The sequence below is a fragment of the Ananas comosus genome, linkage group 21, assembly GCF_001540865.1.
Source record: "Ananas comosus cultivar F153 linkage group 21, ASM154086v1, whole genome shotgun sequence".
Lineage (NCBI taxonomy): Eukaryota > Viridiplantae > Streptophyta > Magnoliopsida > Poales > Bromeliaceae > Ananas > Ananas comosus.
In genome coordinates this window covers 4443128-4466886 of record NC_033641.1, presented here as the reverse complement: position 1 = coordinate 4466886, position 23759 = coordinate 4443128, and the positions used below count along the sequence as shown (strand labels likewise).

At 35.6% G+C, this 23759-nt stretch overlaps 1 protein-coding gene across 6 annotated transcripts in view; it reads right to left on the bottom strand.

Moving 5' to 3' along the window:
* The window catches only part of LOC109726467 (protein GLE1), a 34858-nt gene continuing 11731 nt past the window's right edge, over window positions 633-23759 (bottom strand). For 5 of the 6 annotated variants that reach the window (XM_020256058.1, XM_020256056.1, XM_020256060.1 and 2 more), the window contains 7 exons: window positions 20055-20125; window positions 16706-16787; window positions 13632-13727; window positions 6898-6981; window positions 1436-1564; window positions 1196-1318; window positions 633-1055 (listed from right to left, as the gene is read on the bottom strand). In XM_020256058.1, coding sequence (XP_020111647.1) covers window positions 834-1055; window positions 1196-1318; window positions 1436-1564; window positions 6898-6981; window positions 13632-13727; window positions 16706-16787; window positions 20055-20125 — 807 coding nt within the window. In that variant the 3' untranslated portion in view covers window positions 633-833. Of the gene's footprint in view, window positions 1056-1195; window positions 1319-1435; window positions 1565-6897; window positions 6982-9685; window positions 10181-13631; window positions 13728-16705; window positions 16788-20054; window positions 20126-23759 lie in introns of those variants that run through there. The other variant, XM_020256061.1, reaches the window with a different exon arrangement.

Sequence of the window (23759 nt, the reverse complement as noted above, 5' to 3'; positions counted from 1 at the left end):
CTCGAAACATCACTTTATCACGTAAAATTACATGAAAATCTCTCTTATGACTTACAACACTGACAACCTCAAAAGTGACGATTTTTGTTTCATTGAAAAACTATCTAATTACGCAATAGTCCTCTATCTTTATAAAAAGTTACCATAAAATTTCAAATTCTACAGGTGGAAAACAACACAAACGGCCAATAGGATGCTAACCCTAATGATGCACCTAACCATCAATTTTAAGTCCCTGGCCATCAATTTGACGCATCAGAAGATACCTGCACATTTCAGACTCTCTAAGGCATAAAGCAGTTGTATTTGGCCCAGCGCATTCCCAAAACTAAACATATGAACATAGGATAGAGAACATCAGCAAATTGTACTTGGTATTCAGGAGCATCACACGGGAGACCGATGCTCTATCCAACTCCCCTAGCAGCAACCATAACCAGGGATAAAAATGTGTTCACTGAACCACCACCTCTTGAAACCTTTGCGTTACAAATTCTCCGTTCACACTTACAAGGTAGAAGCAGGATATTCACACGCATACTACTATCTCCAGTATGATTATCTGGCTCTCTCATGCCGGGAATATGCCGACAACAAGCATAACATCAAGACTGGCTTCTAAGTTATGGGTATTCGGCGATTCACTGCAATCTCAATTTCGAATTGATGTTCGCACAAAAGGGTCGTAAGAATCTCCAATTTAACTTACATGATAAACACAAAACAAAGTAACAAATTACAGCTTAACAATGACTTAGAGAACTAATAATACACTTAATTCAAGGCACAATGTTCTGCACGGAAGCATGTTACATACAAATATCCCGTCTGTTTTACAGAGCCAATTCTCTCGACAACAATGAGGTAGCAAGGCGTCGTCCTTCAGGTTCCTGTAAATACACTTTATTATCCAAATAGTGCTCAAGATTTTTTATGGGATCAGCCCTGACCTTAGTTCCTTGTTTCTTTAGTGCAGGCAAAAAGCTGCGTGAAATGACGTTCAGAATCTTCAAAAACTGGCATCCATATCTCTTGTAGAGTGCAAAGCCCGCCATCTGATAACATTAAAATGTTGGTTTAGCTACGAGGCAATGCAACAAAGGACAACTACATATACATATATATATATATATATATATATATATATATATATATATATATATATACATGAAAGAGTAAGGGACTGGTATTTAGCCTTTAGGAAAGCTTCCAATGCATAAGCAGTGGATGTGTTGGCAGGAAGATGATTCAGAAACATCGCAAGCCATTTCCATCCTTCTTTTAAGCCATGGGGATTTTTTATGCCGTTAATCTCTGTCTGCAAGGACAACAAAAATATTTCAAACAGCCTGACATTAGCAGTAACGCCTTTTTTCTTTCTATCTTTCTTTCTTTTTTTCTGGGAGCTTTTCAGATTACAGAAATATAGACATACCTGAATCATCGCAGCATAGAGTTTCATGTATGCCGCAATAGATGTCAAGTAAGCTTCATCACTCTCAAGTTTCCCATCTACTTCATGGTAACCAATCATTGTAAAATAGTCCTTTCTTTGTGATGCTTGCTGAACAACAAGATAGAATGTGAAAAAATTACTGACAACACTCAAATTTCTCAAAGTTTATATATATATATATATATATATATATATATATATAGAGAGAGAGAGAGAGAGAGAGAGAGAGAGAGAGAGAGAGAGAGAGAGTCCAGCTACTATACTCTTACGAATACGATCGCCCTCGCACTCGTAAGTCGTTTTCGATGATAGAGTTTCTGAATCGACGATCCATACCGTTAAACATTATCTAGAGCATTTAAAACTTCTAGAAATCAAATTTTATAATTTTTCGACATCATTTACCTTACGATCAAAATGTCACAAAATTGACAATTTTTAACGGCCGGAGTGGGATACTTGCTAGTTTAACGGTGTAAAGCAATTGGAATAGGTTGAATTTTTTATAAAAAATTCTATTCACTACCTAGATAAAGATCAATAACTCCGATCTTAAATTGAAGGATCCGATCATCCATTTTTAGGATGTCGTGCAATTTTGGCTGTTCATTTTATGCCCACTCGATAGACTTCATTATGATTTCGAAAAATTACAAAACTTATTTTTTAGAAATTTCAAATACTCTAAATCATATTTAACGAAGTGGATCGTCGATTCGGAAGCTCCATCATCGAAAACTTATGAATACGAAGGGCTCTATACTCATAAGAGTCTAGTAGCCCTACTGTATATATATATATATATATATATATATATATATATATAGAGAGAGAGAGAGAGAGAGAGAGAGAGAGTTGAGCTCGAATACTATCGATAGCAAACGAGCTCCGTTGCCACCCATTTGTTTTCGATGATGGAGCCTCCAAATCGACGATTGGCACCGTTGAACATGATCTATACCACTTGAAGTGTTTAGAAATCAAATTTCATACATTTTCGATATTTTCTCTTATCCATCGAGTGAACACAAAAATGAACGGCTGAAAATGAATATTCTTTAAAAAATGATGATAGGAGTCTTGTAATCAAAATCAAGAGTATAGATCTTGTTTTAAATAATTTAAAGAATTTTCTAACAAAAATTCAATTGATTTGGATATCTTTACGCCGTTAAACGAAAAAATGTCTCATATCGACCATTAAAATTACAAATTTTGAAACCCTTTGATCATTAGGCAAATGATGTGGAAAAGATTTGAAATTTGATTTCTAAACACTTCAAGTGGTATAGATCATGTTCAACGGTGCCGATCGTCGATTCGGAGGCTCCATCATCGAAAATAAATGGGTGGCAACGGAGCCCGTTTGCTAGCGATAGTATTCTAGCCCAACTATATATATATATATATATATATATATATATATATAGAGAGAGAGAGAGAGAGAGAGAGAGAGAGAGAGAGTCAGGCTGGGGTACTATCGATAGCACCAAGTGCTTAGTGCTATCGAGTTTTCCACCGTTAGATTTAACCCTTTGACTATTCTTACCCGTTAGATTATACTATTCAACCAATAACTCAACCCTACGGAGCCCACATCATCGTAACCGTACGTTTTTTCATCCAAGGGCCGAAAACCTAATAGCACCAAGTGCTTGGTGCTATCGAGTTTTCCACCGTTAGATTTAACCCTTTGACTATTCTTACCCGTTAGATTATACTATTCAACCAATAACTCAACCCTACGGAGCCCACATCATCGTAACCGTACGTTTTTTCATCCAAGGGCCGAAAACCTAATAGCACCAAGTGCTTGGTGCTATCGAGTTTTCCACCGTTAGATTTAACCCTTTGACTATTCTTACCCGTTAGATTATACTATTCAACCAATAACTCAACCCTACGGAGCCCACATCATTGTAGCGGTACGTTTTTTCATCCAAGGGCCGAAAACCTAATAGCACCAAGTGCTTGGTGTTATCGATAGTATTCTAGCCTAGTTCTATATATATATATATATATATATATATAGTCTCCTATACTATCTATAGTGTCGGAACTCCGATATAGTCTCGTTTTTTATCTTAGGATGTTCAAATCAACGATTCATACTGTTAAATATGATCTAAGGTATATGAAGTTCGTAGGAATAAAATTTTTNTACTATAGTCTCGTTTTTTATCTTAGGATGTTCAAATCAACGATTCATACTGTTAAATATGATCTAAGGTATATGAAGTTCGTAGGAATAAAATTTTTTTATTCGACATTGTTTACTTAGTAAGTAAATCATGTCAAAACGAACGGTTCAAATTGAACAATCTTTAAAATTTGAGAATAGAACTTTTAAATTCAAGATCAAGGATGTTGATCTTGATCTAGATATTTTAAAGTATTTTCTATCAAAATTTGAAAAAATTTAAATACTTCTACATTATTAAATTATAAACTCGCCATACTAGCCATTGAAAATTGACAATTTTAAAATGTTTTGATCATAAAGTAAACTATGTCGAAAAAAATATAAAATTTTATTCCTCAAAACTTCAAACATCCTAAATCAGTTTTAATGGTATGGATCGTTTATTTGAACATTATAAGGTTGAAAACGAGACTATAGTACCGGTGCTTCGGTACTATAGATAGTATAGGAGCCTAGCTGTCTATATATATATAAATTTATCAAAAACAAGCGAGCATGTGTAAATGAATTAACAGGAAAAGAGTTGCATAAACATCTATCATACTTCTAAATCGACCTAAAACAAGGCTTTCTCAATGCAGTAGAGCAAACTGTATTCAGCAAAAACCCTATGGCACTAGTTCCTTCCTATAGAAGCAGATAATTTCTGCTATTGGTCCAAAGGCTTTTTAGTTGACTTGTTTGACATACGAAGTTAACAACAGTTGGTCCGTTGCCTTTTATTTCTACAATAGAGCTTAACCCAGTTTGGTTGCCTAGCATCAAATATTTCGACAAACTGGCTTGAGCAAGGAAAAAGGGTAGTATTATGCAGTTTGACAGACAAAACACCCAGATGTGCCTGTGTTAATGGCTCTTGTGCTATAGAACAGCACCACTAAAGATGATAGTCCAGAAAAGAAGAAAGTGGGCGACTTAAAATGTTTGGACTCTTTTAAGGATGGAGTTAGTACCACAAGGATAAAAGCAATTAAGTGTTTGAAGATATCAAACGGGTTGAAATATAAATAAAAATAAAAAATAATGGATGTAGTTGTGGTGAATTGGAAAAGAAGAGCACACAAAAGGCGTGGTGCGGTTGTTGATATGTAAAAGGTATGTAGAAATAGATGGATAAAATGGAGAAGGATAGCTATTAAAATTGTAAAAAAGGAGAAGAGACTTCTAATTTCTAAACTCCATTAGCGCTTTGCGTCCAATCATATCAAATGGATAATTTCAAAAAGGACATTGTAATTAACAAATACTTGAGAGTATAAAAGATTATTAGGAGCATATCTGAATAATCAAAAATGAAAAGCATTAGGATGAGGAAGTACATGGGATTGGTTTTGGATTAGTTTGCTATATTTAGCTTGCGTAGCTGAGACACTGTTAAATCTTTAATTGGTCATTAATCCATGAGGTTATAATGGTCAGTTATTTTAGAAACGGTTGCCAGCCTATAATAAGCTTCATTTGTAAAATTTATGACATAAAATAAATTTTCTAGAGTTTAGCTTGATCCTTACTTTCTCCCTTTCCTTCTCTTATCTCACTTCACAGCTGGTTTGGCTGCCTTCATTCTCTCTCTTCCTTATTTCTTATTTTTCTTTTGTCTCTTACATATAATTCTCTTCAGTAGCCCTGACTTTCTCCCTTATACACTACATCAATGTGATCAGTGCTAGCAAAACCTCCTACGGAAGAGAGTAACATTCTTCTACTAATTTCATCCTTTGTCCCCTACTGACCTTATCCTTCTTTCTTAATCTACCCTTAGACACCCTCATCCTTATCATGACGAACCAAATGGTAGCTCCAAGTAACCAACATGACCAGATAATCACTGCAAACATGACACACACTTGCTAAGATCATTTTTTTTCCGGCCACACCTAGACAGATGCGTGGAACCTTATGATTGGACTACAACAACAATCATCATGAGGTGGTATAAATCAGTTCATGGGCAACTTAGATATAAGCATTCACGATTAGATCATTAAGGCACCAGCAATCAATTCTGAAGATGGACATCATGAGATAACAAGGATAAGACTGGTCACATATAAGTGAATGATAAAAGCTGGGATTGGGTTAGCTTAAGTCTTTGTTCAAGTTTTAATTTGAGTCATGTTAGGGAACTAGATTAGTTTTATTTGTTGGATTTTGTGAATTAATTCAGGCAAGATTTTTTTTTTCTTTTTTTGTGATTGATTCAGTTTTTTCTTTTTTCTTTTTTTTTTTTTTTGTGGATACAAAATGTTTGATAGTAAATAGTTGATAAGGCCATTATGGTCAGTTGGCCTTGGATAAATTTGTCATAGATCTTTTTGTTTCAGTAGCTAAGATAGAGCCAAATCTAAAAATGACTTGCAATTGCTAAGATTATTATGGTTGGTTATTTTGGTTGCATTAGTGGTCTATTAATAAGAAAAGTCATGTAAAAAGATCATCACATTGATGGAAAATATTGGAGTTTGAATTGATCACTATTTCCCTACCACTCTTTCTCTACTGACACCCGGATTGGCTGCACTTTCTCTTACTCATTGTTTGTTTATTTTCTTCTCTCTCCTAAAGCACATTTTCTGCAGCATCCCCACCTCCTCCTTTCGAGGGCTACATTGAGTTCCTAGTACAGTTCAAATTTATTTAATAATTGATATATTAATGTAGATAAACACCTTACCAACAATGCAGCCTTACAACACATCATCACATGTGTGTACTACCTCATCTATCCTACTTGAGGGCTTATATAATAATTCTTCACACAGGTCAGATACCCAAAAGTCTCCAAATGTCCTCGACCAAAAGATTCAACTAAACACTAATAAAGTGTTTTTAGCACGAAAATGCCCATACTAAAACCGAACAGACATACTAAGATAAAGGAACAATGGTGATATAATGAGTTACACCAACCGTCTAGGGATTAAACTTGCAGTTCCCCAAGATACATTAGGACAGAGTACTTGAAGAAAGGCTAAGATGTGAAACAAGTGTTATAAAAATCAATTCGGTTATGATCCCCCCTTTAAATCAAATACAAAAACTATTTGCTTATTAAGGCAGCTAACAGAGAGGAGAAACAAACAATAAGATAATTAGACATGTACTTTCCAATTTAGGGAAACCTTCTGAAAAAGGTAGAGAATCAGGACAATAGATTTAAGAGAGGTACGATTAGTATAAATCACAGAAATGAATACATTGCAATTAGAATTAGGGTGTAAATATCTCATTAACTTACATCTAATGGATGCAGGTACTTTGGGACTGTGTATATGCAAACTTTGTGGAACTCAGCCAGAAGAAAATCCATGGCAGCAGGGATCTGAGTGTTAATATTTCAGTTACTACAGAAACATGATAAGAAAATTTTCATATAATAATATACTGTTAATGTGCAATAACAGATAGAAAAGTATATCAATGATTATATCCCCATTGTGTGCAGTAAAGGTTTGCCAATAACAAGTTAAAAAAATAAAAACTAACAGAAAGGGAAACAGAAACATAAAACTTACAGCACTTAAGTACAACAACTTACCTTTTTGATTGATAACTTTACAAAATTTAAGACCCTCAGTAAAGTGGTGAAAAAGACAGATAATAGGAAGTAAACTTGAAGACCTCCAATCATTAAAATTCGTACAAACTTTAACTAGAAAAACTCTAATTCTCAGAATGTGGCATTAATGAACCAACAACTTAACGATTGCATGAAATTCAATTATCTGAATTGACAATATTGCATGCAATATTCAAATAGAACGAAATTACCATTCAATTCTCTGGAAAAAAAAAAAAAAATCAAATGGCCCATTACTTCATGGATTGATGGATTCGCAAATGACTATCTGAGATAAGTTCGCTTGCATATTGCAGCAAGAATACAAAGTTTCATTTGAAATTGTATCTTAAAATGAGTAGAAAAAAGAAAAGGAAGAACAAAGTCAGGAGTTTCTTTTTCTTGAAAACTACATTTTTAAAAAACACAAGTACTCTGAAACTTTTATTCATGCACAATCAAGCTCCGTTTAACAAAGTTTTTCCATCTTGATTAAAGAGCTCAATGGTAGATTGAAGAGCTGCACGGTAGATTACACTCCATGTAAGTTACTCCAAATATCTGGGGCTGACTCCGTTGTTTTGTTGTTCTCCTCCCAAAATTATTAACACGTGGCTGACTGATTTCTAACAAAGTAGACATTTTAACATTTTCATGACCAAATAGTCCAAAAAAGAAGGAAATTGTACTTAAAGGCTATATATCCATAAAATATATCATTCTTGAACATTAGCTGGCCCTTTAATTATAAGTTCACAACCTTATTAACATTCGTAACCAAAAGAAAAAACATTTCGCAGAAAACGAGTTTTTCTTTAATAAAATTTCGAAATGTTGGTAGACTACTATCCAATTTTATAGTTTTCAATGAAACAAATCGCCACCTTCGAGGTCTGGCAACAAGGTTTAAAGTGCCGTGACATTGGGCCGTGCCGTGGCATGGGGCCGTGCCGTTGTCTGTCCAGCACGGTACGGCACTGGCACGCTTCCATGCGAACACATGATACGCTCGCGTGCCGATGGATACGCATGACCTTCTATTGGCACGCTTTGGCACCGACTTATTTCAGTTATTTTGGTTCCAATAAGCTCTTATAATATTATTTTGAAAGATTTAATTAAATAATTATGAATATTGTTATGTATAGCTTACTATACTCATCAATTAATATACTTGTATGTTTTTTTGTATGTAAAATACAACTATGTCTGATGCAAAATAAAAATTTTTACAGATAAGAATTTTTAAAATGTAAAGACATCTTTTTTTTTTCTTTTTTCTTTTGACCATATTACAGTCTTTCTTTTGTAAAATACAAAAAAATAATTTTTAAAATAATTTTTAAAAATATTTGAAAATTTATTTTTTTCATTAATTTTTTCAAAAAATCAGTAGATCTATCAAAAAAATTAAGTGATAAATTATAATGACAAATAAATTAAATAAATTTAAGTATCAATTGATTTAATTTAACTTTTAATTTTATCAGTATTTTTGAATCTTCTAACACAAAAATCAAATTTTATATTTTATGTGTTTCAAAATTTGTTTATTGAATTCGATTTTGTACGCCTAATTCGGCAAAAGTTTCGCGATGCAACAAATTTTGATAAAATAATTTATTAAGAAAAAATAGATGTCTGTGGTGGAAGCGGAGGGCTTGGGGCGAAGCCCCCCGCGGTATGGATCTAATATATAAATTAATATTTGCCCTATATTGATAAACAAAAAAAAAATTAATTATAATTTTTTTTACTTACCTAACAAGTAGATCTTCGATTTGCAATATCTTTGGCGTGCCGGGGGGGAGGGAGGGGGGTGTGGCTGTGGGGTACCCGGAATCCTTCGGGTACCCTAAAAAACAAAACAAAAAGAAAAAAAAAACAAAAGGCAAAAAGAAAAGCAAAACCAAAAAAGGCACAGTTCCGGCACGGCACGCTTCGCCATGCCACTTTGTCTCGTGCGGCACGCCCTGCGTGCCGCGGCACGGGGGAGGGGGCTCCGAGACCCCCCTGTACCATCCGTGCCGACCCGTGCCGTACGGCACGGGGCGGCACTTCAATCCTTGTCTGGCAATGTTGTAAGTCGTGGGAAGGACCTTACTGTGATTTCGCACGATAAAAGCACATTTTGAAGAGAAAAATGAAGAACGCAACTGCTAAAATGAGAATTTTTTCTATAAGCGAGAGCAACTGCTAAAATGAGAATTTTTTCTATAAGCGGGATATTTTATGTGTCAGATTGCAAGAAATTTTAATGGAAGATACTACCATGAAAAATACACATGCCAGGGAGTTCTACACAAGAAAAAAGCAAAGGAACGAAATTGCAATTGTTACAAAACTATTAAATATGGCATCTAGGGTTTTAACGCTTTTCTCTCTCTTTTCTCTCTCCTCACCCCCGCCATCACCCACCCCGATCTAACCCCCTCAGGCACCGCTCTGCCGCCCCAAACTCCTCCCCTAGTCTAGATTTGGTCCGAGCTCAAGAAGGAGCATTCTCAGTCAGATCTCGTAGATTCGGTTTCGCTGCCGCCGCCGCCACCGCCACCGCCACTCCCAGTCGTCCACGCCTCCCTGGCGTCCTCTTCGTCGAGCTTGACCTCCCTCGGTTGGCGCCAACCACCCCCTGGCCGCATGTGGGCTACTGTTCCTATGCTTCCCCCGATGTTGCCTGGCTACGCCACCCAAGGCCAAGCTCTCCTTTTCGGCCACATCCCGCTGCCATCGACACTCTGGCAAGGCAGCACGATATCCTCTCGACCTTTCCTGTACTCGTGCTCACCTCAGCGACAACCCTAGTCACTGCAGCGAGCTTGTGCAGATTGCGCGTTCCTGGGGACACCTCGTTCCGACAAAAAAGTTGTTCCAACTTCGTCATCACTGTCGTTGACACTCCGAACCGCAAGCATGATGTCCAGAACTTCTCTGCCCACCTCTTGGTGTCATTGGTCGACTTCTAACTCACAAAAACACAAAAGTTTAAACACCAATTTATATAGTAAAGTAATAGCATAATTATTTGAAAATATTGGGTCATTTTTGTAATTATGCATCGCGGGCAGCATTGGGCAACTTTAGTTACTTATATTCGGCCCTTGGATTATTGACCTAAGTCCGAAAATCATTTTGGACCTAGAATAGGGCTTGCGATACTTTAGTCCCGAATTGGTTGTTAATTCGCGATTTCAACTCGAAATTTGCAGAAACATCATCGCAGCCAAGGTTTAAAGTGCTGTGACACGGAGGCGTGTCATTATGTTCCTGGCATGGTACGGCACAGGCACGCTTGCGTGCCGATAGATACGCATGACCTTCTACTGGCAGTCACGCATTGGCACGAACGTATTTCAGTTTTTTTGTTCCAATAAACTCTTATAATATTATTTTGAAAGATTTAAATAAATAATTATGAATATTTACTATGTATACCTTACTATACTCATCAATTAACATGCATGTAAGTTTTTTGTAAGTAAAGTACAACTATATCTGATGTAGAATAGAAATTAAAATACAAAAATAAAATTCACAAATACAATAATTATTTAAATTTACATCTTTACATACAAATGATTGCTTAATTCTGCATAGATTATCGCGCTTGATCATATGGCATATTCTCATCTGCAGATATAAAATTTATTTGATAATGTTGATATAAGTATTACTGGTATTGTGAGAAAGTTACATATTCCCGATATTACATCCATATATTTTTTTTATTATTATTTTTAAAATATCTTATCAAAATTTGTTTAGGAGATCGATTTTTGTTCCCCTGATTCACTAAAAGCTTCGCGGTGCGACAAATTTTGACAAAATATTTTGCGAGAAAAAATGAATGTCAATTAAAAATTTGCTCCTATAATAAATAAGAAGTTAAAAAAAAGGCATCCGCCAAAAAGCAAAAAAAGAAGTTGAAAAAGAGACAACAAAGTGAATAAAAAAAAGACAATATAGGTGGCCCGGCTGGGGGGGGCGCGGGCGGGTGGGTCCTCGATACCCAAAGAACAAAAGAAAACGCCCCCAAAGAACAAAAGAAAACAGAAAAAGCCAAAAAAGAAAAAAAAAAATGGGCGGGACGCACCTGCGTGCCGCTTTGTCTCGAGCGGCACGCATGTGCATGCCACGAGACAGAAAGGGGGTCCGAGACCCCCCTTGTACCGCGGCACGGGCGACACTTAATTCCTTGATCGCAGCTACCTTTAATCATTGCCGAGCCTCCTTGGCTAGTTGGTTCTCGCTGTCTTGAGTGTTAGCAAACAGTAGAAAGGTCGTGGTGAGTTCCGACGTCGAAATCGACACTTTCGAAGTCCCATTGTGGCCTATTTTCGACTATGACTTTTAGTGTATACATCGTGTGCGGTTGCCCTAACACCCAAATTTTCGGGGCAGCAAATGGGCTAAGGATGTGAATGGCATCATTCGGGGCACTCTGTGGGCTACAGAAGTATCTCTGGTGAATTTTTACGAATACTGGCCGGTTTCGGGAACCGATAAATGGAACCGGTCACTTGATTGCTTCATTTAGTAGTTTTGGTATTGATTTTGGTTTGACAACAGATTGTGACTCTAGGATCTTTCTTAGATCCTGGCAACGTTTAAGGGCATCAGTCAAGTCGCGGACTCGTTGGTTTTGGGGTGGGTGCTTCGATCTAAAGATGTTACAGTGGTGGCTATTCAGTTATCTTTTCTTATCGTTCTATACTTCTTTACAGTTGAATATATCTCTTGCACCACTTTTGCTTATTACCATTAGTTGCTCTACTTCAGTTGATACATTATATAGATTATCCTTGAGTTCTAGGGCAGTACTTATTCAGTTGCATAATGATTTTACGACATTTATCTCGACCTAGTATTATTCTTGCGACATTATTTTCACCTAATTGGTCAGTGGATTACTTCGTTATCTCTCACGGCTATTTGCCATTGATTTGGCTATTGAGAATATAACATCGATCGCCACAACTCATGAAGCATTTCATGCACACCAGCATTTGGCCTCCGCAACGATATTCTTTTTCTAAAAAGTGGTCGTGTTACGACCCGTGAGCCCTATACAGTATCTTTACAATTAGGGCTATATGCTCGAGACTGAGCACATGTATGGTACTGCCTGAGATCTTTAGAGCAACACACGGTTTTTGGATTGGGTTTCCCTATTGGATGATATTGGACTGTACATCCAATTAATGCATCCATATAGTTGATCATCTTAGTTATAATAGCAATACTGTTTCAATTGTTTAGTCACATGCTGCTTCTCCTACTTAACTTTTTGCTACTGTATCAGCTATACATATTTATACCTATCATATTTATCTTCTCGCTTTTGTTGACCAATGAGTACAGTTTGCCTTCAGCGGCTTATGGTACCCACTAGGAAACATGTGTACATGTTTCTCACCTTTAATTTCCATAGGTGACTTTAGTGGTGAGGTTAGGGACAGTGCGTCAGGACACTTTTAGTTAGATGTAACCCCATGATACTAGCAAGCTGACTTTTGGTCGTACCTTGTGATTTTACACTTTCCCTATCATTGTTTAGTTTTATCGCATATTTTGGTAGTTGTGCATTTGTATTTCTTAGTATTTCCATGTAGCTTCACCTTGGAGTATTTCTTAGTATTTCTTAGTATTTCCATGTAGCTAAATGGAAATATTTCTTAGTATTTCCATGTAGCTTCACCTTGGAGATTTCGGTTTTCAATATTATTATCTCATTACTTGTTAGGATCCTTCAATCCGGCTATTCGTATGTTTTCACTTGCTTCTGGAGATTGGAGGGTATTTCTTGCTGCATGTGGACATTGGAGGGTTATTTATTTATTCACATTGTTTTAGTCTCTATACTCGTTATTGTTGCTGTTATGGTTAATTGTATGGTTGATTGTTGTACTCTACGTCCCTACATCATGCATGTACAGAAAAGATTCTATCCATATGACGGATCTGTGCACGTTGGGGACAGTCTTTTGGTTTCAAAAAAAAAGAAAAGTATGTTTTCCATTGTTTTCATTACGAAAGGTTTTACAGAAGAGCCTTAGGGCGTGACTCATATATATAGACAAAATACAAATACATGCATTATATTTCAAGTTTCAACACAATTTCCAAAAAAGGCTAAACAATAGTCCATAATGATTATATTTAAAAGAAGCGAAAAAAAAGTATGAAAAACATAGGATAAAAATCAATATAAATATATGTAGAAAAGATAAAATTGTTTTAGAAAGAGATTTTCGTTTTGGTTTGTATTGCATAACCAAAAAGCAGGACAAAGAATTAATATCTTAAAGACGTGCGGAGTACATAGAGCACAAGAACATGAAGTATTTGTATTAGCCCATCGTGAAGTAACATAACGTACAATCCAAGACATCAACTGCGAATAAAATAAGCACCTGTGATGTGATGCGAAGAATGACATAGCCACAAGCAAAAGTAGTTTTCTCGAAGGTTTTGTCTTTGGTATTTCTGTCCCTACAGAGGGACACAACCTGCATATCAACATGGCTTAACTTTAGTTATGCAAAACCATGTACTGGATACACAGATCGGTTTTCCATGTGAACCGAAAAAGTTAAACTCAGTGTGTAAATATAAAACTATCAGAATACGAAAACTGTATGCAAAAGTAACACAAAAATTTACTTAAACAGATAAACTACATCATAAGTTGCATTTCCAGTTAAACTACTCAACTTAGAAGTCCTATCTCAACAAGAAATAAAGGAATTCATTAAGTAAAAGAACATGAGATGTATCTGACTCTGCATATACAATCAGCAAATGTTTATTGTTACAAAGGTAGACAATGTTTACTGTGATCAATGGCCAACCCAGTCAGGCTAGTGGACAAGAAATTAATCCAGAAAATTTTCTGTGAGAAGTCATTTTTCACTTTGTGACACTATCTCATGTATTTTAAACAAGACCGCAGTAATGAAACTCTGGAACAACTTTACTGTAGTTATGTAGCCAATAATTTGGATACTATGCTGAAAAATCATGAAGTCCCAATGCAAAGGAAGAAGCTTTTCAGATGTCACCACTTCGAAAAAATCACTATAGCCTGACCTGAGATACTTTCAGTTGCTGGGAGAGCTGTCTAGTAGCTCTTTCTCAAGTCATGAAAGCAACATTCATACTCCATAGAATTCCTCTAGACATTAAAAGAAATTCACATGAGGGATGAAGATGATCAACCTTTCCCTCAGGATTGTCTTCTTCTTTAAAACAGGAAGTAGCCAAACAGACAAAAGAGCATGGTCCTAACTCTTACACTACAGGGATGAAGAATCAGAAACTCTGCTGGATAGCCACAACTCAGATGTGAAAAACACCAAATTCACACATGAATTTTGAGAGCAAGCTAGCTTTGAAGTACTCTGGAAAGTTCAGCTTCCATAGGTGAAAGATGTCCCTTTGCCATACTCAATCATTCAAGGATAGACTAGCATTAAGTTACTGAAGGCCATTTGGCACAATTTGGTATGAATAATATTCAATGCACCAGTTTGGACAGATAAAAACCTAATTGATGAACATTTATTGACTAATGATCCAGTTGTCATACTTAGACAGCCCATCATATGACAAAATGTTCATTTACCATGGAGATCTAAAGAAATACTGACACTAGCTGAAAAGATGTAATAGACATTCTAGATATTCAAGGCAGAGAGCAAAAGCATAAAAAATTTAAAGATTATTGATAACAAAGTAGCGGTTTGTCATTCATACATAAACAAATTGATAGAACAAAAACAAGCACAAAACAAGCACGAACAAGCAGATAGGAGTGTTTATTTAACAATTTACACAGAAGAATATTGAAAAACCTATTAGTTCCTCTTGAAATTATGTGGCGACCAGCTTTAACATTTATTCCTTGATGTCTTCTCGTTGTGCTTCTCTGCTCTACCCCATTGATGTAGACATGTAGTCATTATTAATTCACATTATGGCTGAGCTATTTATATGAGTAACGAATGAGTATAATCACTAACTGATGGGTACATTGCATCAACTATCACATTTTGACTATAACTTGTCACTAGAAAACCCTAGATGTCAAACATTGTAGTACTGCCATTTTTACTCTAAAAGCCTAAGCTACTAAACAATGGTGTTTCAATCATTTATACTCAACACTCCCCCTTAAATGTGGACAGATTTTGCCCGACAAGCAAAACAAGTATTTTTGAAATAAAAGGAAAAATATTAAATGGAGACTAGAAGCTTGGAAAGACTTGAGCTCAGGAGTAATACAATGCAAAAGAGCAATTTTTCTCCACAAGCTAAAGCTGCTAGAAAATGTTGATTTAATAGTTCAAACTCAACAGATATAGTCACCTCACACAGTCACCTCACTCCCACCTACAATTCTATAATGAAAATTGATGAGAAAGGACCAGATCCAATCTCACTCTCATATACTGTTTTTCAAACGTATTTGCAGTAAAGATCAAATAAAAGATCCTCTAAAATTAGACTCCTTATTTTCTAGGATAGACAGAGTAAAGAAAGTATTTGTCTAAAATCAACTTTAAATACAACAACCATTCCAATTGATATAGGGCCCCGGCCAAGGATTTAAATGCCGTGGCACGGAGTCGTGCCGGAAACTTGCTAGCACGATACGGCACGGTGTGTGTCGAGCCGTGCCGAATGCTAATGCGTGCCGGTCACAAAAAATTCATGTGTACCGAGTCTGCGGACACATAATAGCATGAATTTATTTATTTTCTTTAGCAACAAAATATTCTAACTGTTTATTATGTATTTTTATCAAACCTTTTGAACTTTATTGAGAAAATTACTTACTAATTTAAAGAATAGAGGGTTTTGAGCTGTGCCATCGGCACGGGGTCTACATCATGTCGATATCTTGTTGGCACGATACTGCACGGTAGATATGGCCCGTGCCGATGGGCACTTAAATCCTTGTATAGGGCATTTGTAAGTTTAACAGTTTCAAACAATCCAAATCAGTTGAACATTTGTCACAAAGATTTTTAACAATCATGATCAAGATTCACAACTCTAAACTTCAATTTAAGAATCCAATCAAAATTATTATAAGATTGTCTAAGTTACACCAATCATTTTGTGTCCACTTGATGCATTAGCAAATAATCTTTAAAAACCCTTCACCATTCTACTAACTCCAAATTCACTGGAATATATTTATTATTTAACAGTATGGATTGTCAATTTGAAAGCTTATATGCATGCATACATATATTCATATGTGCATAAAAAGGTACAGCAATTTACTGGACTTTACAACAGTAATTTAAGCCAATATTAACGGAAAAGCATGTGTATAATATAATGAGGAATATTGAAGCAAGAAAAATATTTTATAAAGCAAATTAAAGTGATAGCCATATATATAAGAGATTACATAAGTGATAGCCATATATATAAGAGATTACACAAGTGATAGCCTTTTATATAAGAGATTACATACCTTACTAGCAAACAAACAGTAGGAGATTGGACGAGGGCACTCAGGGGCATTTATGTAATTAATCAGCTCTTGTGCTCTAGTGCTGTATGTAAAAATCAAGTGAGGGAATAATAACAAAATTATTTATCAGAGAAATTCTACAAAAGAAATAGCAATAATGTAGTTCTAATGGCTGAAAATGAATCCACAATGGCAAGAGCAAGGATTTAAGTGCGGTGGCACAAGGTTGTGCCAAAAACTTGGCACGGTACTGCACGGTGTGTGCCGGACCGTGCCGATGCGTACCGAAAAAATACATGTATGCCGACACATAATTGCATGAAATATTTATTTTCTTTAGCAACAAATATTCCAGTTGCTTATTATTTACTTCATCAAGTCTTTTGAACTTTATTGAAAAAATTACTTACTAATTTAAAGAAAAGAGAGTTTTGAGCCCACTATAGGCACGGGAGTTGTATCGTGCCGATATCTTGTTGGCACGATACGGCACGATAGATACGACCTGTGCCGATAAGCACTTAAATCCCTGGGCAAGAGTTACATATAATGGAATGTAGAAATTTGAAAGCAAAAAAAACTAAGATAAGAGAAGGCATTGTTCTCAATGGTCAAAGAATCACAAACATCTTAGCATGCTTTCAATGTTCGAGCAAGAAAAAAATTTATTAGCATTTAAACACACTGATCTTATATTTCAACAATTTAAGTCCAATGCAATAATCGTCAATGACAACATAAAACCAAAGAGAAAGCTACAGCACTGAATTCCAATTATTTGCCCATTTGCTCTTTCAATAATCACATTGTTATTTAACAAGTACACCAAAGTCATTTCAATAACAATAACAACTTTAGGAGAATCAAATTTTCGAAAAATAATTACATAGAACATAAATAGAGGATTTTGATTTAGATCACCGTGAAGTAGAACATGAGAACACCAAGTATTTTTATGTACCCTTCATCCAGTGGACTAATCATGGCTGTGTTATCCAAGTGACAACTCAACTTATCACCTTTATTTGGCATTCAACAAGTTATTTAAGGTAAACCTGGAAGCTGCCGTTCTACTTAGAGAAATCTGCTATCTCACTTTATACATTGTTATCTGACATAGTTGTAGCTATCCTTATCAAAGACATTATTGTGCTCATCAAGCGTAATCAGATATTCCTATTGTATTTGCTGTCAGTTGGGATAGTGAGATAAACTAGGTAACAAAAATTTATGCCCCTAACATTTGCTCCAACCAACAAAGTATAGCACTTGGTTTCAAGATTCAATTGGTTTTGGCCATTAAAAAAAAAAAACAAACAAAAGGTTTCCACAGTATCTGTAGCTTCGGAGTATGTTTCAGATCATTATTCTCTAAAAAAATAAGAAATTGAAGGACAAAATAAAAGGTATTAATTTAAGAGGTATATTGGGGGAAAAAAGATCGTCAAGTAATTCTATAACATGGAATAAGATGGTTAGTGTATTGTCATACATGTCTAGACTTAACTCATAAACAGTAAGTCAAAGTGGATGAAGAAAAATAAGATAATTTAAGGGAAAACTTCAAAAACCCCCCCTGCAGTTTCGTACTTTTTCACTTTAGTACCCTGTGGTTTAAAGTGTATCAAGTTAGTATGCTATGGTTTTGCACTTGCTCACTTTAGTACCCTGTGGTTTAAAGTGTATCGAGTTAGTATTCTGTGGTTTCATTTTTGTATCACGTTAATACCCTGTGGTTTCGTTTTTCTCGTTTTATTATCCATTTCGGAGTATTTTTTTTGGTAAATCAGTGACAAAATTAAAACTAAAGAGTACTAAAATGAATATTCGATAAACCTAGGTAGGGTATCTGAAGTTTTTTGTATATAATTTAACGAACTATTAAACCACAGGGTACTAAAGTGAGAAAGTGCGAAACCACAGGGTACTAACTTGATTCACTTTAAACCACATGGTACTAAAGTGAGAAAGTGCGAAACCACTGGGGGGTATTTAAAGTTTTCCCATAATTTAATTCAACACTAATTACAAAAAACAGCCTTAGCCCCGGCATTGGAAATTGCGTCGATTACCACCCTGCACTATGCCACTATCCAAGGTTGTAAATAGCGAATAGCGAGTACATAGCGTTTGCAGAATCTCATAGCGGAAAGCGAATAGTAGGCGTCATAGCGAGCGCTATGAACCCATAGCGGGCGCTATGAACCCATAGCGGGCGCTATGAACCCATAGCGGGCGCTATGAACCCATAGCGGGCTTTATAAAAGCAAATTTAATATATTTATGTTCTTTCTAAAAAATATATATATAATTTTGAAGAAAAGACAGCTAATCATTCTTTTTTTTAGTATTGCAAGCCTACATATATTTAATATCATTATCTATTAAGAATTTAAGATTAACTTTAAAATATTTAGCAAACCAAAAAGACATAAAACTTGAAATTCTATAATCCATTAACAATCTAATTATTCTTTTAACCCATTTACACTTTTTAAAGGTTTGGGCTTGTAGCGTCCGCTTTCCGACCGCTTTATAGCGGCCGCTTTAGCGGGCTCTATGTTGCTAAAGCGGCCAATCCGCTATATACCGCTTTACATATAATAGCGTAGCGATAGCACATAAAATCTGCTATAGCGGCCACTAATGCAGGCATAGTGGTCACTATTTAAAACACTGCCACTCTCTCCAATAGATCCAAAATTTTGGAAAGTTGGGAAATTAAGCTGTAAAACTTCACTGAAACGAGTTGGCATATCACATTATTCCACATCTCAACATCTATTTAATTTGCAACTCAAAAAATAGACAAAATATTTAAGATAAAAGAGATTTTCTATTTTGCTAATTCATTGAGCAATTTATTCTTTTTACATGATTCTATTGCATTACTTATAAGTAATTTCATCCACAAACTTGTTTTTACAAAATTTTGTAGCGAAATTCAACAATCATCCAAATACTGGACCTATTTGAGATAATGGTAATGTGTAGCGATGAAATTGATGCAATTTTTAATGCAAAGGGTAACCGAGATAGGAACTAAAGTGCAAGGGGGATTATCATAATTTAGCCTTAATTCAAAAACAATAACTATAATACAAACATATTGGTAATTTTGATCGCTCGTATAAACACACATAAAATTTTTTAAGATTTGAGTGATAGTCAATTGATTAAATCCAAACTACCATGTAATCTTTAACAATTTTGACAATCAATCAGCTTAAGAGTAAAAAATAAACAGATCACAAACAACAGAAGATCAAAGCAAAAAAGGAGAATTCATCATCTAAAGGAACCCTGGTTAAGAATACTCCACTATGGTAATAAAAGCTCTCATACTCACATAACGTTATCTACTGTGGGAAGCAATTTACTTATAGACTTAGCAATCTGCCGCTCAATTTTCCCAAAGTCCTGCACAAAAAGCATAAAACAGTTTGCAGAAAATCCAAGAGATTTTTTGTGACAATTTATCATCAGGTAGAATGACTGAGAAAGGAAGTTATATTTCTAACCAAATAATGAATAATTTCATTGAAACAAATAGTAGTGTATACATTTCATGTATATATGGATACACAGAAACTGCCTTTGACGAGTGAACATGTATATAGCTTAGCAATGTATACACGCGCATAATTTATAAGTATACAATTACATATATACATATATGGAGTGGGACTATTAGAAGTACAGCAGTCGTTGTGCTCCTAAACTATCCACCATCCATCTATAGAAATGGATGGTGGAGATGAGGGGCTCATAAAGTGGGGCTTTACTATTAGAGAATGATTAAATTTAACTTGTTCTCCTTTTCCTTTTCTCCTTTATTTTACCTCTATCTCTCTCTCTCTCTCTCTCTCTCTCTGGATCTACCCTCCCACCTCACCCCCGTCGCTGCCCCATTCCCCTACTTGCCCTGTCAGCTGCCGCCCCCATCACTGGTATTCATTAGTCATCACAAAGTAGGTCCCCCTTTCCGCAGCGACAGATAAACAACTACACCTTTTACACCTTCCCCCTCCCCTACGCTGGCACTCTGCCCACCTCCCCGTCAGCATCCTTTGCGTCAAATGGCTCAACGACGCCTACTACCCCAGCCCCCAATCCGTTAACGGCTTACTCTACAATATCCGGATCAATACCGACAGCTTCATCACGTACTTCGAAGATGTCTATATTAGTTGTATGTCCTAGAAGCTAATCAGGCTGACGTATTTTATTTTTTTATGGGACGTATCTTTGTACTCGATTTTTATATATATTTGAATTTTTTATTCCATTCGTGCGTAATGTGCCCGTGAATCGTCTATGAAATTAATAAGATAATGAAGAGCTGAGATTTTAAAACACATATTATTAGTAATTAATTCCTAAATGCTCTCAATTAATGGATCATCATAGAGGACGACGATTGATTTGATGAGATTGGTGTATGTGCTGCTTCTCTTTTGGGTTGATGAGTTTTGAGTCATCAGCGTAGGGACATTGGAGCGAACATAAAGGTGGTCTTTAGATAACAAGGGTATCCAGTGTGACCAACTACGAACAATTACATGGATGTCTACTTACTCGCTGGTAACTAATTCGATGTTGCATACAACTGATTCTTAGACCAGCAACACTACAGCCATTCAATGTGAGGCTACTGTAGTTTGACTATGCCACAAACTCTGATCCTAGCCATGGGCCTTAGAAGGTATAAGTTAATTGCAATAGGTTGATATTAGAAATGGGTTCGTGTTTATAGGGGATTTACCACTCTCAATAAAGAGATAGTTAGTTCTATACTGATTGTAACATAAAGATTAGAAATTTTCAACCGAGATGACATGATGCATGGAAAGGGATTTCCAAGCATAACCATAAAAGCTTCTGTCCTATCAAATTTGTCATAAGACGAGTGAGAGCGTTTAACGAGTACTCCATGACCTCCACTTAATCGGAACTAATGCGATGGAAGGATTATATCATGCAGTAACTGCACCTAGAGGTTCAGTCCGATATTCACTTCTGACTGGATTGCCACTACATACAACTAGGCATCGCTGGTAAATTATTGGAACTAATGACAATAATTATAGACGATTGATTATTCTCTAAAGGTGGAATCAAAAGGAGTTTTGAGCCATCAAAAAGAGTTTCAGTGATAATGTAAAGAGGGATCACATCATATCTCACTACCAGACAGAATTGAACCAATTATGTCATATACATAAGAGATCGAGCTTTAACGATATTATGGAGACGATAAAAAGGATTTTGGGTGGTATAATTGCAACAATATTAGTGCTAAATATTAAAGTTTACTAATTTGTTAGTAAAAAGACTAATTGCAATTATTGTAAATTAAAGGTTTTTAAGTGCAAAAGTTGCATGATGTATTTACTAATTATTAGTAAATATTATATATAATGCAACACACGAATCGGATTAGGATTCAAATTCGATTTAAATTAATACCAACTTGAGGGATTAATAGATAATCTAAGTGAACCAGAATTCCAGGTAGGATTAGGATTAGGCTTGGAGTTTTCTCATTATAAATACATGTCATATGGCATGTTAATAAATATAATAATTTTTAATAAAAAAGAAATAGAAAATCCTAGCCATCAATTTTTCTCACTCTTTCTCAAGTCCTCCATTAATCCACCGATATTAATTTTCAGAAGGTTGCTAGTACATGTAGAAGATTGATTCATCTCCCTCGAAACGACGCAAACATCATTCATGTTCAAATCGCAGATCAAAGGCGTTGACTAGTTCGATCGAGGATGTGATTTCGTGTGGATGCAAGTAGAGGCCGGACACATGCATGGCTATGAGGATGAATAGTTTTCATGAACGATCATCGAATTCACGGTGCTCTCAATCCGTGCAAGGTGAAAAACTAAATCCAATCTAATTAGATTAGTTAGAGCAATTGTTTAAGACAAACAAAACACAAGGTGATCTAGAAAATCTTTGCTTTAGATCAGTTAGATCAATTAAATCAATTGTTTAAGACTGAAACGAAACACAAGGTGATCTTTGGTTTAGAAAATTTTAATTGTCGTATTTTCTTTAGTTGCGTACATACAATTTTCTTATAGTCCGCAACAAGCGCCGATCTATTGGGTCTTCTATACAGGTTGGGGAAACCTAAAAAACACCCTTCAAAAACTATGATATTTTAGTGAATTTAGTTATTCTTCTCAGTTAGTTTAGGTAAAAATTCGAGTGCATTTAATGGCTCTATACTTGTTAAGTAAGTGCTAATTAGAAATAATATCATTAGTTTCTAGAAACTCACTTCGTTAATATTCGTTTGTTCTGTATAATAATTAAGTCGTCTCGTTCTGTTGTCCTGAAAAGTGCCACATTAGCACCATTATTGGACTTTCCATTATTAAAATTGTGATTCCGAGGAAAAGACTGAAATGAGTGTTAGATTTTCAGGGACAAAATTAGAGGAATTGAAACTCCAAGGTTGAAATCATAGTTAGGGTTGTACAAATAAAATATCTGAAGACAAAGTTGAAACTTGGTCTAACTTAAATTTGCAATCATCGTCCATTTCTGCTTCTGATTAAAGATAGGCTTCACTAAACAGTTCAATTCATAATCTTGATAGTAAATTGTGGTCCTTCCTACTCACCTTTCCTGTTGTCGCTTCTTTTACCTTATATCCTCTATAAAGCAGAATTTCTCATATTGTTCCTGCAGTATAAACTGCAGGAAGACAAGCTCATGTGATGACATTTGAAGTGGAGGAAGTATCTCCAGGATGCCAAGTGGCAGGCTCTTGTCTACTACTTTGAGAACGGGGAAGAAGAGAAAATAAAACAACGACAATCTATCACACTTCTGATGTCCTTGATCAGAATCTCATACGCAAGAGGCCCTTAAGAGGATTAGTTGGGTCTTAAACAAAAGCTGCATCATTTATTATGTTACTACGCATTTTTAATTCTCCATTTGAGACTGTTGTTGCTGTATGTGCATGAGTGATTGCACTTAACTGTCATTTGTAAGCACTACTTCTGAAACAAGGCTTCTGCGAAAT